The sequence below is a fragment of the Ostrea edulis genome, chromosome 1 (assembly GCF_947568905.1).
Source record: "Ostrea edulis chromosome 1, xbOstEdul1.1, whole genome shotgun sequence".
Lineage (NCBI taxonomy): Eukaryota > Metazoa > Mollusca > Bivalvia > Ostreida > Ostreidae > Ostrea > Ostrea edulis.
The window spans coordinates 92,287,488-92,301,717 of NC_079164.1; the positions used below are offsets into that span (position 1 = coordinate 92,287,488).

Below are 14,230 nucleotides of genomic sequence, written 5' to 3' on the forward strand. Positions count from 1 at the left end.
TGTTTGTAAATTTGCTAAATAACGACACTGAATATGACGTCACAATATACTCTTTATATCAATTACGCTATATTTCCCGCATTCAATATATAGGCGGATCAAATGTCCAAAATTAAGATGTATGCTTTGATACAGCTTTGTCCTTGTGCTAACTTCGGGTTGTTTTTGTTTGGTTTTTTTTTTTTTTTTTTTTTTTTTTTTTTTTTTTTTTTTTTTGGATATAGATACTAATGCCAATATTTTTTGCTTCGCCCTCAAAAACAGTCACGCCGTAAGACATATTAGCGAGCGAAGTTCGCGACGCGACGAGCTCGCTCCAATGATCACACATGAGTCACGTGATTTGCTCTTCATCAGCTGAAAAAAGATGAGTATTACCCATAATGCTTCTGGAAAAATGTCGCCGTCACTGCGGTATAATTCATTGACAAACCCGTAATTAAAATAATTAGATTGTTTAGAAAGTACCATAAACCTTTTTAAATTCCAGACAAGCTTTCCCATATCTTCAAACGTTTTGTTTTTGCTTGGTTTGAGAGCAAACTTCCGCCAGAGTTCGTTTGCTCACAAACCAAACTCTTCCAGTCAGGCATTATGGGATAGCGATTTCTTAGGCGCGTATACTGTGTGACGTCACTGTAGAATGGCGAAAAAACATAAAGTCTAACGTAAACAGTTCAAAACAAGAACGTAAACATAAAGTTCATTACTTTACGCTATAATTTTAACAGAGTATCCCTACTTTTTAATGATCTTTTGATCATTTTATGTTTAGAATAAAATCCATACTTTTATATTAATGCTCTTAATGTCAATATCTTCAAACTTTTAACTAAGAACTACTTCTTTAGTGCCATATGCCCGCGTGATAATCGCGGACTCACAATATACAAATCTGTATATTGTGCTGCGTCTCATAGGAGAGGTCTATTCGTAGGTGACGTAATGAGGCCTCGACGGGGAATTTGGGTTTGAGAGAAGAAAAAACATTGTAGCTAATATGACGTCACAATGTAACTGTTTACATCCACCGCGTTATATTTCCCGCGTTAAATGAAAAGGCGGATAAAATGTCTATGAGTCGTGTTGCAAGATGTCAATGGGCTTCGCTCGTCTCAACGGTGCCTGTGCGATATAATGCCTCAATCGTGCGCAATTTTTAGCCAAGTTGCAACGAAGTTGAACTCGGCTATTGGTTTGGTGATGCGGGCGGACGGGCGTCAACAATTGGTTTCCGGATGATAACTCAAAAAGTTTACAATCTAATCAAATGAAACTTTGATATATTGTTGGGTACCAGGTAAGGAACACCCCTTTTAATTTTGGAGAAAAATGGTCAAAGGTCAAGGTCACAGTGACCGAAAATAGAATGAAAATTTTAGAAAAATTTGGGTTTCTGGATGACAACTCAGAAAGTTTAAATCCGAATCAAATGATACTTAAAGATATTGTTATGTACCAGGTAAGGAAGACCCCTATTGATTTTGGAGAAAGTATGTCAGAGGTCAAGGTCACAGGGACCGAAAATAGATTTATAATTCCAAAATATTTTGGTTTCTGAAGGATAACTCGGTTTTTTTTTAATTTGAATTAAATGAAACTTGGATATATTGTTGGATACAAGCAAAGCAAGGCCCCTATTGATTTTGGAGAAAAACGTCAAAGGTCAAGGTCACAGTGACCGAAAATATATTGAAAACTTCAGACAAATATGGTTTCTGGACATTAACTCGAAAAGTTTACAACTGAATCAACGGGATCATGATACTAAGTACTACATTCCATTGAAGAATGTAACAGTGTACACTATAGGCGTGCTCAGTAAACTCTCGCTAATAACGAAATTCAATCCTTTCTATACGTCGTTTGTTAGATAAATATGCTATTTCACTAATACGTGTACTAACACATTGAAATTTGAAAGAAGAAAAAATCACGTTTGAATGACAAGCACAAGAAGCATTGTTTTACAATCCCTGTAGGTGAAATTTGATTGTCAGAGTTAAAGTAGATTACGAATGTAAATTGAACGGAACAGAACGGTTGGTCGGAGTGACTTAATCTAATGTCGTTTTAAAGGTACACGACTAAGCAGCAATCCGCTTTGAGTTGAAAAATCATGCATTAGTAAGACAAAGCATTTCCGCAAGTTTCGTAAGTGAAGATTTATTGAATTTCAGACCGGTGTGAAGAATCTTAAACATGCACAGTTTGATTTCTCAATTATAAACATCACGCACTGGCTGTGTAGTACTGACTTAAAGGCAGAATGCCAAAGTACAAGCTGACATATTTTGATCTGAGGGGTCGAGCGGAGCCGATACGACTCCTGTTCGCTGTGGCTGGTGTTCCGTTTGAAGATGAAAGAATCGAACGGGAGCAGTGGTCCGCTATCAAGCATAGTAAGGTTTTCTATTATTGTTTTTTTTTTAATGGATAACGATCTTTCAGCTTTAAACTGCCCTCTCTGTGAATTTATAACGAATTAAATTTACCACTTTAAACCTAACTCCTAAATATGGTGGTCATTGTATGTTTTATGTAGTAATCTGAGTGCAGGTTTATTGCAGTAACTGGAGCAGACATCTAAACACTATTCTAATACTGAAACTTATACATATTCATGATAGGATCATACATATTCATATGTATGTAAATTTTGGACAAATCTGTTTAGAAGTCCCAGGGAACGCATTGCCTATACTGTCTGTCGACGGGTTTCTCGTCACTCAGAGCACAGCAATAATCAGACACTTGGCTCGTATATTCGGTGAGTGTATTTCATGAACTAAAAGATAGTGGCTTAAAATTCATTATTTTTGTAGAAAAGCGAACTTGATGCAGTCATATTTCTTTGAAGGTTTGGATGGAGAAACATTGTCACTGAAAGTTAAAGTGGACGAAATTGTTGAGTATCTTCTGGAGATGAAGAACAAAATGGCTGAAATGCCGATGATGAGTGATGATTCCGTATGTCTCTACCAAAAGGCTTGTGGTATAGATATAATAACACACGGTCTTCAAGTAGATTTCTAACACGGTATCCATGGTTCATTTTGTATGCACATTGGTACACACTATATACGAAAACAATGCATTGTCAACTCTACATTTCTCAGAAATTTCTGAATTTTTGTAGTAAAACAGCTATTTTTAGGCCCTCGATGGGCCCAGGACAATTTCCTGATGAGAGCCGAGGGGGGGGGGGGGCTTAAGTTACTGTTCTTACAAAAAAAAGACGTATAAATCTTAGAATTTTAAGCATATTTCTGTATTTCCAAAATGGATCATAGGGGGCGCTTGTGCTGGATCCGACACTGTTTCTATCAAATGCATTAGCCAGTCACAGTGCAGAATGCTGTGTGTTATAGACGGGCTAATTGATTTTTTTTTCTTGCATATTTTCAAAATGTATTTTCCCAACTTATTGCTGTCTTTTTGGCATATTTTTGATAAAGAAATTCTTTTTAAAGAGAACTCAAGAAAAGGCCATGGAAATCATGAAATCGTTTAAAGAGTTGATGATGAAAGCATGCACATTCATTGAAGCACAGATACAAAAGAACATGAAACAAGGAAATGGCTTTGCTGTCGGGAATCGGGTAAGTCCATATATCTACAGTACACCTAAAAGCTATCAATTATATTTGAAGTAGTGTTGTTAACAAAGATTGAATTCCGTTTGCTTATTGTTTTTCAGTTAACTGTTGCTGATATCATGATCTTCGAAGCGTTTGAGAACATCTTGGCGACAAACGGCAATGCTCTTGATAAATGTATGGGAATAATGAAGTGTCGTGCAAAAGTGGCTGACATGCCGCGCATTAAGGAATATTTATCGAAACGAAAACAAACTTCCTTTTAGAATATAGCAGGCAATAATTATAGCGTTTCCGAGGAATTTTATCTGGTCGACGTATATACTATTTTCCAAGTAATCGTAATAAGGGAGGCGAAGCTGTTTAAAAGGAAGAATGTTAACTAACACCGGTGTGGCTTTATCCAGCGGATATTTTTAATCCACTAAAAGTGTTTTAACAGTGTTTGCGTGTTGGCAATTTAAAACTTGCTTATTTGGAAGTCAATAGAATTTGATATATGTATTTTTCATTCAAGATAATCGAAATCTTGTACATTGCATATATCATCATTTTAATTCATTTCTATACGAAAACTTGTAATTCAACTTTTGTTTCAGTGTCTCGTTTGATTTTATGTTGTATGAAAAAATAGCCTCTTGTAAATAAAGTGCATTATAGAATGATTAATTTATCAATATCTAATACAGATTAGGATTTTTCTCTTTTAAACTTATGTACCATTTTCAGTCAAATTTGGCATGAACACCTTTTGATTTTCTTTATCCTACTGCTTCCCTCGATCACCATGATATTCAACTCCTCTATTGACCAGAGTCTTTCTATCTTTATTTGAGGAGAGGCTTGTTCGACCTCTTCTAAAGAAACCTGGACTTGACAAAGAGGTTTTGAAAAACTATCGTCCAGTCTCCAATCTATCTTTTATTTCCAAGGTTCTGGAGAACGTTGCGGCTAGTAGAATGAACAAACAGTCACCTTGACTCATATTCTTCACCGGATCCATTCCAATCCAGCATACCGTGCTCGACATTTTACGGAAACGTTAAAGTACATAGCGATATCACTTCAGCGCTCGATCAACAATCAACGACAGCCCTTGTCCTTGACTAGTCTGCAGTCTTGGATGTCATCGACCATGAAATACTACTTCAACGCCTTTCTGTATCCTGTGGAGTTAATGGTGATGCCCTAGAATGGGTCAGATCCTATTTACAAGATAGACACCAGTGCGTTACCATTGGACCTATTAGGTCAGATACCTGTCAGTTACCTTTTGGTGTTCTCCAGGGATCTGTTTTGGGACCCAAATTATACCGTCTTTTCGCAAGACCCATAGCAACATTATGTCATCGCCATGTTATGGAGTGACATTGCTACGCGGACGATACACAAGTCTACATGGTAATCAGACCAGAAGAAAACTGAATAAACTACATATCTCGCATGGAATCCTGCATCGCAGGCATAGGCTTTTGGATGACATCGAACCTTCTTAAATGAAATCTCGACAAGACTGAACTAATTTTATTTTAAACGACACAAAATTGAGACTGTGACCCTACGCTACATCTCAAGGGGGCCATACTATCAAAGAGTACATCATGCGTGAACAATTTAGGCGTATTTTTCGATCAACATCTCACAATGGAAAAACAAGCGTCACCAGGCGTCAAATCATGTCACCATCGGGCGGATAAGACACTACTTAAACAAAGGAGGCATGTAAATCTCGGTAAACGCCTTTGTAACATCTAAACTCGATTATGGAAACTGTATATTTTAGAGGAAAAAAACATTGCAACGGGTGCAGAATAGTGCTGCTCGTTTAGTTACGAAGTTCCCTAAACGGGAAGACATAGTTCCGATTTTGGCGGAACTCCATTGGTATTCAATACATTGTACATTGCCGACCGAATGTCATGATTTTTACCTACACATATCGTTTCTTCCACGGATCTGCACCTTCATGCATCGCAGGTCTTTTAAATGAATACAAGCCAAGTCGACCATTACGGTCAGAATCGAAATCGTAACTTGTGGTGCCAAAATCAGAACCAAAAAATACGGACAACGCCAAATCAGCTGGGCTGCAGCACATCTCTGGAATGACCTTGCAGAACATATCAAGAATTCAACATCTCTTGAAATTTTCGAAAAAAGTCTTAAAACTCATTTTATCAAGTAACCTTTTAGATTCTAACATGAATAAATTGTGTTTTAACTATCAAACCAAAAAATGTCCCGTGGGGATCCGGGTTAGAATAGGTCGTCAGTACCCCTTGCTTGTCGTAGAAGGCGACTAAATGGGGCGGTCCTTCGGATGAGACCGCAAAAACCGAGGTCCTGTGTCACAGCAGGTGTAGCACGATAAAGATCCCTCCCTGCTCAAAGACCATAAGCGCCGAGCATAGGCCTACATTTTGGAGCCCATCACCGGCAGTGGTGACGTCTCCATATGAGTGAAATATTCTCGAGAGGGACGAATATTTAATCAATCAAACACAAAATAAAGCCTTTTAGCCATCGATCTGAATTATAGTGTTTTATTTTGATAATTTTACAGATATAAGATATAATGTCACTTGATTTCATTTAATTGTGTTTTATCGTTGCATTCCTCTTCTTACCCTTGTAAAGCGCCTTAGAGTAACTTGTTTTTATAAGGCGCTATATAAATTTTATTATTATTATTATATATCCCTGCACATGATGTACATTGTTTACACAAAATAGTACGAACTTCTTAATGAATACTGCAACACCTGTTGTATTTAAAAATCATTGGTACATTTAGAAATGAAATATCTAATATTTGATGGAAATGATTTATAAAAAGTTTTTTAAAAAAGAACTTTTTTGAACTAACCTTTTGGATATTAATGTTTCCTTTGTATACTCGTAGGATATTTTACAGGTGTGTAAAACATATCATTATACATTGAGAGTCATGCCACTTTAAAAATCTACAAATGCAATTCGTACAAAACAATCTTCATATACATGTATACTGATACATATGAGAGAGAGAGAGAGAGAGAGAGAGAGAGAGAGAGAGAGAGAGATGTAATTAATTTCATACAAGTTCATTAGTGCGGTAAAATCAATCATAACCAGGTTGTGTTGATACAGAAATGGGAGATCAAATGTAGAATATAGATAAAAATAAGTGTAATTGCCAATTCAGAGTCTGTCCAAGAGGAAAACCCAGGTATTCCACTGATCCATAAATTCATTATATTTGCCCTGTTGTGTTGCAGTATACTTAAGTGTAGTTTTATGTGTTTTAAGATCAATCAGCAGTTCCTGGGTTGATAGGCTTTGTTGCTGACATCTTTTCCTGTATACATGTATATATGATTTGATAATTAACAGAATAATGCTTATTTCTGTAGAATTAGTGATTCCAAGGATGAATGAGTTTCTGTCTAATGTAATATTGATACCTTTTGTATCACATAAAGTTATAATAGATCTTAGAAGCCCCTGTACCTTTGGACAATCCCTAAGCAGATGAATATCCATCTGCTTTGAGATTGTCCAAAGATATCGATATTTTATTTTATGGATGCATACCATTCCTTCCGCTAAAAAAAATGCACACGTACCACACGGTCCAATTTATTTCTCTCACTGCTGACACAACGGACATTCTCCGACACAAGACAAATTCAAAGATTGACAAGTTCATACTAACAGATGTACATGTATATTATATACATGTAAATCCTTTTTTCACGAGTTCTTTGAGCTGTGCCTGTGTACCGTAAGTTCTCCTAGGATCCTTATTCACACCCTGAAGAGATTAATGACCCGGCTTGTACACGGTATCGGCGGTTTTGACGTTTGATGTCTTGTTGGTATCAGCGCGGCTGCTCTTGACACTCGTCAGAAACCGAATTTTCTGTGATTCCGAAAATTGACTGTCCATTCTAAAATCTCTTTTCCGAGATATAAATGAAGGCTTTGCAGGTGACTCTTCCCAATGATGTCTTAATACTTCCGCCTTCAAAAATGATCTGCTACGTGTGTCCCCAACAAGTGGTTTGTAACCGACCGAGGTAAATTTTGATAAATCTCCGTTAGTACTGGGAGGTTCTGATATGTTTGGAAGCTTTGGATACGGGAATAAAACCAGAGATCTGTGGTATACATCATGGTCATTGAAACAATCCCAAATAGACTTCGAAGTCGGCTTCATTTCTGTACGTATGCAAAACACACAGGGGATCCAGCTAATTTTGAAAGTCTAAAGAATGAGTATTTTGTTGTTTGCCACTCTTTCTACAAATCCTTAAAGGACACATCGCATGTTTTTAAACTTTTTAATTTTTTCAGCAAAATTAATTCATTTCATGCCTAAAACTACTTTACATGTGTTTTAAATGAAACAGTTTGCGTAGTTTTCGAGTTTGAAAGCGATGAAATTCAAATCTTGCGATATGCATATTTTCTTCGATATTTTACGCGCCATTATCTGTGACGTCATATGCGACCTCGAGCGAGAAGATTTGAAAACAGTTGATAGTCATTTCATAAACAGATTAGATTTAATTGACAAACAAACAATTATCACATTAACAGCGTGTAAATAACACTGCATTAGGGTGTTTTGTGCCGTTTAAGGGTGTACTTGCTGTCAGTAGAGAAGATTTGGACTGTGTTTTTTTCAATTTTCGAAGGAAGGTATGAGGGACAAGACGTGAATATTTTTTGTCGGCACAACGACTTTGCCATAAAACCCCCCAGTAGAATTTGTCCCTGTACTTTTTCAAACAAGCACTTTGACAAATACGTAGATAAACTGCGAGAAAATGGTTCTATCGAAGCTACGCACTGTTACATATAGGCCTACGGCATATGCTTTCCGCTCTGCTCTCGAATTCAATACACACTCGCACCAACTGACCTTCACCTTGTAACAACATATAGGCAGAACTTTGCTAGCAGTGTTTACCAACTGGTAGTTTTAAAAAAGAAATTTAAAGATAAAAGATAATTGAACTTTCAATTATAAATAATAAAATATAATATTTCCCGACTTTGAATTGAATTATAATGCTTACATTTTTTTTAAGGAACGCGTATGTGTTTACAACAACAGCACGCCGCGCTCCCACTTCCTAAGTAACAACGTGTTGATAACAAAAAATAATGATTAGGCCTAATAAAATTGCTTTAATAAAATAATTTAAAAGTATTGTGATTTTCACAATAAGTTTGATCATTATTATTATTTTTTCTTTTTCGAAATGCACCCGTGACAGTAGGCCTAGTTGTCAATGATACATAATCGTATCATAATTTAGGCCTATCTAACTTCTCCAAAAATAAATTTAATAATAATTGCACTGTTTATTTTAGAAAAGCAACAACGCTAATTACAGTTGTTTACAGAAATGGCATTACCAAATTGTGTTTAGACAGTGATCCGATGTCAACATTATTTACTCGCAAAGTTATGCAGATTTCATACTCGCTTTTGTCGCTACATTTGGGTCGCTATTTGTATGCACTGGTGGCTAAAAGATATAAGACTCGGGAAATTTGTCAACATTGAAATAAATGTTATCCATGGTAAATAAATTAGGCCCCTAAAACCCGAGTTTTTAAAAATATCTAACACTACTTTTACAACAAGTTGATCGACGAAGGTCGCATATGACGTCACTGTACCACGTGACTACCTATCTAATTAACTAGGCTTTTTGAAATCGGGGCTTAGATTTAAGTCCGTATTGTGGCTAATAATCGCAATACTTCAGCGAACGAACTATTACAATTAATTTCTATAAGCATAAGGAAGACAAAATGCATATAATTCTGTATACTTTGAAAACACGAGATGTGTCCTTTAACCTTTCTAAAACTGACTAAGAAATGTCCGTCCTTCTTAATTCAAATCATTTCCAGAAGAGAATAAGTAGATTATCACTGACCAATAAGTAGATTATCATTGACCAAGGACTGGTCGCGTAATGATTTATGTTGAGCCAATAATCAACACATTTCATCCATATTGTACAACATAGCAAACAAACTGTTTTAGCGCACAAAGCGAAACCATGACAGTACAAACACCCCAGTGTTCAGTGTATAAAGTAATGGCATTACACTCCAGTGTTCAGTGTATAAAGTAATGACAGTACACTCCAGTGTTCAGTGTATAAAGTAATGACAGTACACTCCAGTGTTCAGTGTATAAAGTAATGACAGTACACTCCAGTGTTCAGTGTATAAAGTAATGTCAGTACACTCCAGTGTTCAGTGTATAAAGTAATGTCAGTACACTCCAGTGTTCAGTGTATAAAGTAATGACAGTACACTCCAGTGTTCAGTGTATAAAGTAATGACAGTACAGACACTCCAGTGTTCAGTGTATAAAGTAATGACAGTACACTCCAGTGTTCAGTTTATAAAGTAATGACAGTACAGACACTCCAGTGTTCAGTGTATAAAGTAATGTCAGTACAGACACTCCAGTGTTCAATGTATAAAGTAATGTCAGTACACTCCAGTGTTCAGTGTATAAAGTAATGTCAGTACACCCCAGTGTTCAGTGTATAAAGTAATGACAGTACACTCCAGTGTTCAGTGTATAAAGTAATGACAGTACACTCCAGTGTTCAGTGTATAAAGTAATGACAGTACACTCCAGTGTTCAGTGTATAAAGTAATGACAGTACAGACACTCCAGTGTTCAGTGTATAAAGTAATGACAGTACACTCCAGTGTTCAGTGTATAAAGTAATGTCAGTACAGACACTCCAGTGTTCAGTGTATAAAGTAATGACAGTACAGACACTCCAGTGTTCAGTGTATAAAGTAATGACAGTACAGACACTCCAGTGTTCAGTGTATAAAGTAATGTCAGTACACTCCAGTGTTCAGTGTATAAAGTAATGTCAGTACAAACACTCCAGTGTTCAGTTTATAAAGTAATGACAGTACAGACACTCCAGTGTTCAGTGTATAAAGTAATGTCAGTACAGACACTCCAGTGTTCAATGTATAAAGTAATGTCAGTACACTCCAGTGTTCAGTGTATAAAGTAATGACAGTACAGACACTCCAGTGTTCAGTGTATAAAGTAATGACAGTACAGACACTCCAGTGTTCAGTGTATAAAGTAATGTCAGTACACTCCAGTGTTCAGTGTATAAAGTAATGTCAGTACAGACACTCCAGTGTTCAGTTTATAAAGTAATGACAGTACAGACACTCCAGTGTTCAGTGTATAAAGTAATGTCAGTACAGACACTCCAGTGTTCAATGTATAAAGTAATGACAGTACACTCCAGTGTTCAGTGTATAAAGTAATGACAGTACACTCCAGTGTTCAGTGTATAAAGTAATGTCAGTACACTCCAGTGTTCAGTGTATAAAGTAATGACAGTACACTCCAGTGTTCAGTGTATAAAGTAATGACAGTACACTCCAGTGTTCAGTGTATAAAGTAATGTCAGTACACTCCAGTGTTCAGTGTATAAAGTAATGTCAGTACACCCCAGTGTTCAGTGTATAAAGTAATGACAGTACACTCCAGTGTTCAGTGTATAAAGTAATGTCAGTACACTCCAGTGTTCAGTGTATAAAGTAATGACAGTACACTCCAGTGTTCAGTGTATAAAGTAATGACAGTACACTCCAGTGTTCAGTGTATAAAGTAATGACAGTACACTCCAGTGTTCAGTGTATAAAGTAATGACAGTACACTCCAGTGTTCAGTTTATAAAGTAATGTCAGTACACTCCAGTGTTCAGTGTATAAAGTAATGTCAGTACACTCCAGTGTTCAGTGTATAAAGTAATGACAGTACACTCCAGTGTTCAGTGTATAAAGTAATGACAGTACACTCCAGTGTTCAGTTTATAAAGTAATGTCAGTACACTCCAGTGTTCAGTGTATAAAGTAATGTCAGTACACTCCAGTGTTCAGTGTATAAAGTAATGACAGTACACTCCAGTGTTCAGTGTATAAAGTAATGACAGTACACTCCAGTGTTCAGTGTATAAAGTAATGTCAGTACAGACACTCCAGTGTTCAGTGTATAAAGTAATGTCAGTACAGACACTCCAGTGTTCAGTGTATAAAGTAATGTCAGTACACCCCAGTGTTCAGTGTATAAAGTAATGTCAGTACAGACACTCCAGTGTTCAGTGTATAAAGTAATGTCAGTACACCCCAGTGTTCAGTGTATAAAGTAATGACAGTACACTCCAGTGTTCAGTGTATAAAGTAATGACAGTACAGACACTCCAGTGTTCAGTGTATAAAGTAATGTCAGTACAGACACTCCAGTGTTCAATGTATAAAGTAATGACAGTACACTCCAGTGTTCAGTGTATAAAGTAATGACAGTACACTCCAGTGTTCAGTGTATAAAGTAATGTCAGTACACTCCAGTGTTCAGTGTATAAAGTAATGACAGTACACTCCAGTGTTCAGTGTATAAAGTAATGACAGTACACTCCAGTGTTCAGTGTATAAAGTAATGTCAGTACACTCCAGTGTTCAGTGTATAAAGTAATGTCAGTACACCCCAGTGTTCAGTGTATAAAGTAATGACAGTACACTCCAGTGTTCAGTGTATAAAGTAATGTCAGTACACTCCAGTGTTCAGTGTATAAAGTAATGACAGTACACTCCAGTGTTCAGTGTATAAAGTAATGACAGTACACTCCAGTGTTCAGTGTATAAAGTAATGACAGTACACTCCAGTGTTCAGTGTATAAAGTAATGACAGTACACTCCAGTGTTCAGTTTATAAAGTAATGTCAGTACACTCCAGTGTTCAGTGTATAAAGTAATGTCAGTACACTCCAGTGTTCAGTGTATAAAGTAATGACAGTACACTCCAGTGTTCAGTGTATAAAGTAATGACAGTACACTCCAGTGTTCAGTTTATAAAGTAATGTCAGTACACTCCAGTGTTCAGTGTATAAAGTAATGTCAGTACACTCCAGTGTTCAGTGTATAAAGTAATGACAGTACACTCCAGTGTTCAGTGTATAAAGTAATGACAGTACACTCCAGTGTTCAGTGTATAAAGTAATGTCAGTACAGACACTCCAGTGTTCAGTGTATAAAGTAATGTCAGTACAGACACTCCAGTGTTCAGTGTATAAATTAATGTCAGTACACCCCAGTGTTCAGTGTATAAAGTAATGTCAGTACAGACACTCCAGTGTTCAGTGTATAAAGTAATGTCAGTACACCCCAGTGTTCAGTGTATAAAGTAATGACAGTACACTCCAGTGTTCAGTGTATAAAGTAATGACAGTACAGACACTCCAGTGTTCAGTGTATAAAGTAATGTCAGTACACCCCAGTGTTCAGTGTATAAAGTAATGTCAGTACACTCCAGTGTTCAGTGTATAAAGTAATGTCAGTACACCCCAGTGTTCAGTGTATAAAGTAATGTCAGTACAGACACTCCAGTGTTCAGTGTATAAAGTAATGTCAGTACACCCCAGTGTTCAGTGTATAAAGTAATGACAGTACACTCCAGTGTTCAGTGTATAAAGTAATGACAGTACAGACACTCCAGTGTTCAGTGTATAAAGTAATGTCAGTACACCCCAGTGTTCAGTGTATAAAGTAATGTCAGTACACTCCAGTGTTCAGTGTATAAAGTAATGACAGTACACTCCAGTGTTCAGTGTATAAAGTAATGACAGTACACTCCAGTGTTCAGTGTATAAAGTAATGACAGTACACTCCAGTGTTCAGTGTATAAAGTAATGACAGTACACTCCAGTGTTCAGTGTATAAAGTAATGACAGTACAGACACTCCAGTGTTCAGTGTATAAAGTAATGACAGTACACCCCAGTGTTCAGTGTATAAAGTAATGACAGTACACTCCAGTGTTCAGCGTATAAAGTAATGACAGTACACTCCAGTGTTCAGTGTATAAAGTAATGTCAGTACACTCCAGTGTTCAGTGTATAAAGTAATGTCAGTACACTCCAATGTTCAGTGTATAAAGTAATGACAGTACACTCCAGTGTTCAGTGTATAAAGTAATGACAGTACAGACACTCCAGTGTTCAGTGTATAAAATAATGACAGTACACTCCAGTGTTCAGTGTATAAAGTAATGTCAGTACACTCCAGTGTTCAGTGTATAAAGTAATGACAGTACACTCCAGTGTTCAGTGTATAAAGTAATGACAGTACACTCCAGTGTTCAGTGTATAAAGTAATGACAGTACAGACACTCCAGTGTTCAGTGTATAAAGTAATGTCAGTACACTCCAGTGTTCAATGTATAAAGTAATGACAGTACAGACACTCCAGTGTTCAGTGTATAAAGTAATGACAGTACACTCCAGTGTTCAGTGTATAAAGTAATGACAGTACAGACACTCCAGTGTTCAGTGTATAAAGTAATGTCAGTACACCCCAGTGTTCAGTGTATAAAGTAATGACAGTACAGACACTCCAGTGTTCAGTGTATAAAGTAATGTCAGTACACTCCAGTGTTCAGTGTATAAAGTAATGACAGTACAGACACTCCAGTGTTCAGTGTATAAAGTAATGTCAGTACACTCCAGTGTTCAGTGTATAAAGTAATGACAGTACACTCCAGTGTTCAGTGTATAAAGTAATGACAGTACACTCCAGTGTTCA

General features: G+C 36.7%; 1 protein-coding gene across 3 annotated transcripts; it reads left to right on the forward strand.

Annotated features, from left to right (window-relative positions):
• Window positions 1–180: 180 nt before the first annotated feature.
• On the forward strand, window positions 181–6,124 carry LOC130046289 (glutathione S-transferase-like). Of its 3 annotated transcripts, XM_048911183.2 has the most exons (6): window positions 203–2,402; window positions 2,678–2,770; window positions 2,861–2,970; window positions 3,474–3,602; window positions 3,701–3,776; window positions 4,532–6,124. In XM_048911183.2, exons 1-6 carry the CDS (start codon window positions 2,270–2,272, stop codon window positions 4,552–4,554), a joined length of 564 nt encoding a protein of 187 aa, XP_048767140.1. In that variant the 5' UTR covers window positions 203–2,269; the 3' UTR covers window positions 4,555–6,124. The 3 variants fall into 3 exon arrangements, with proteins under 3 accessions (XP_056022062.1, XP_048767140.1, XP_048767149.1); XM_056166087.1 differs by having other exon boundaries at window positions 181–2,402; window positions 3,701–6,124; XM_048911192.2 differs by having other exon boundaries at window positions 2,274–2,402; window positions 2,631–2,770; window positions 3,701–6,124.
• Window positions 6,125–14,230: the final 8,106 nt, after the last annotated feature.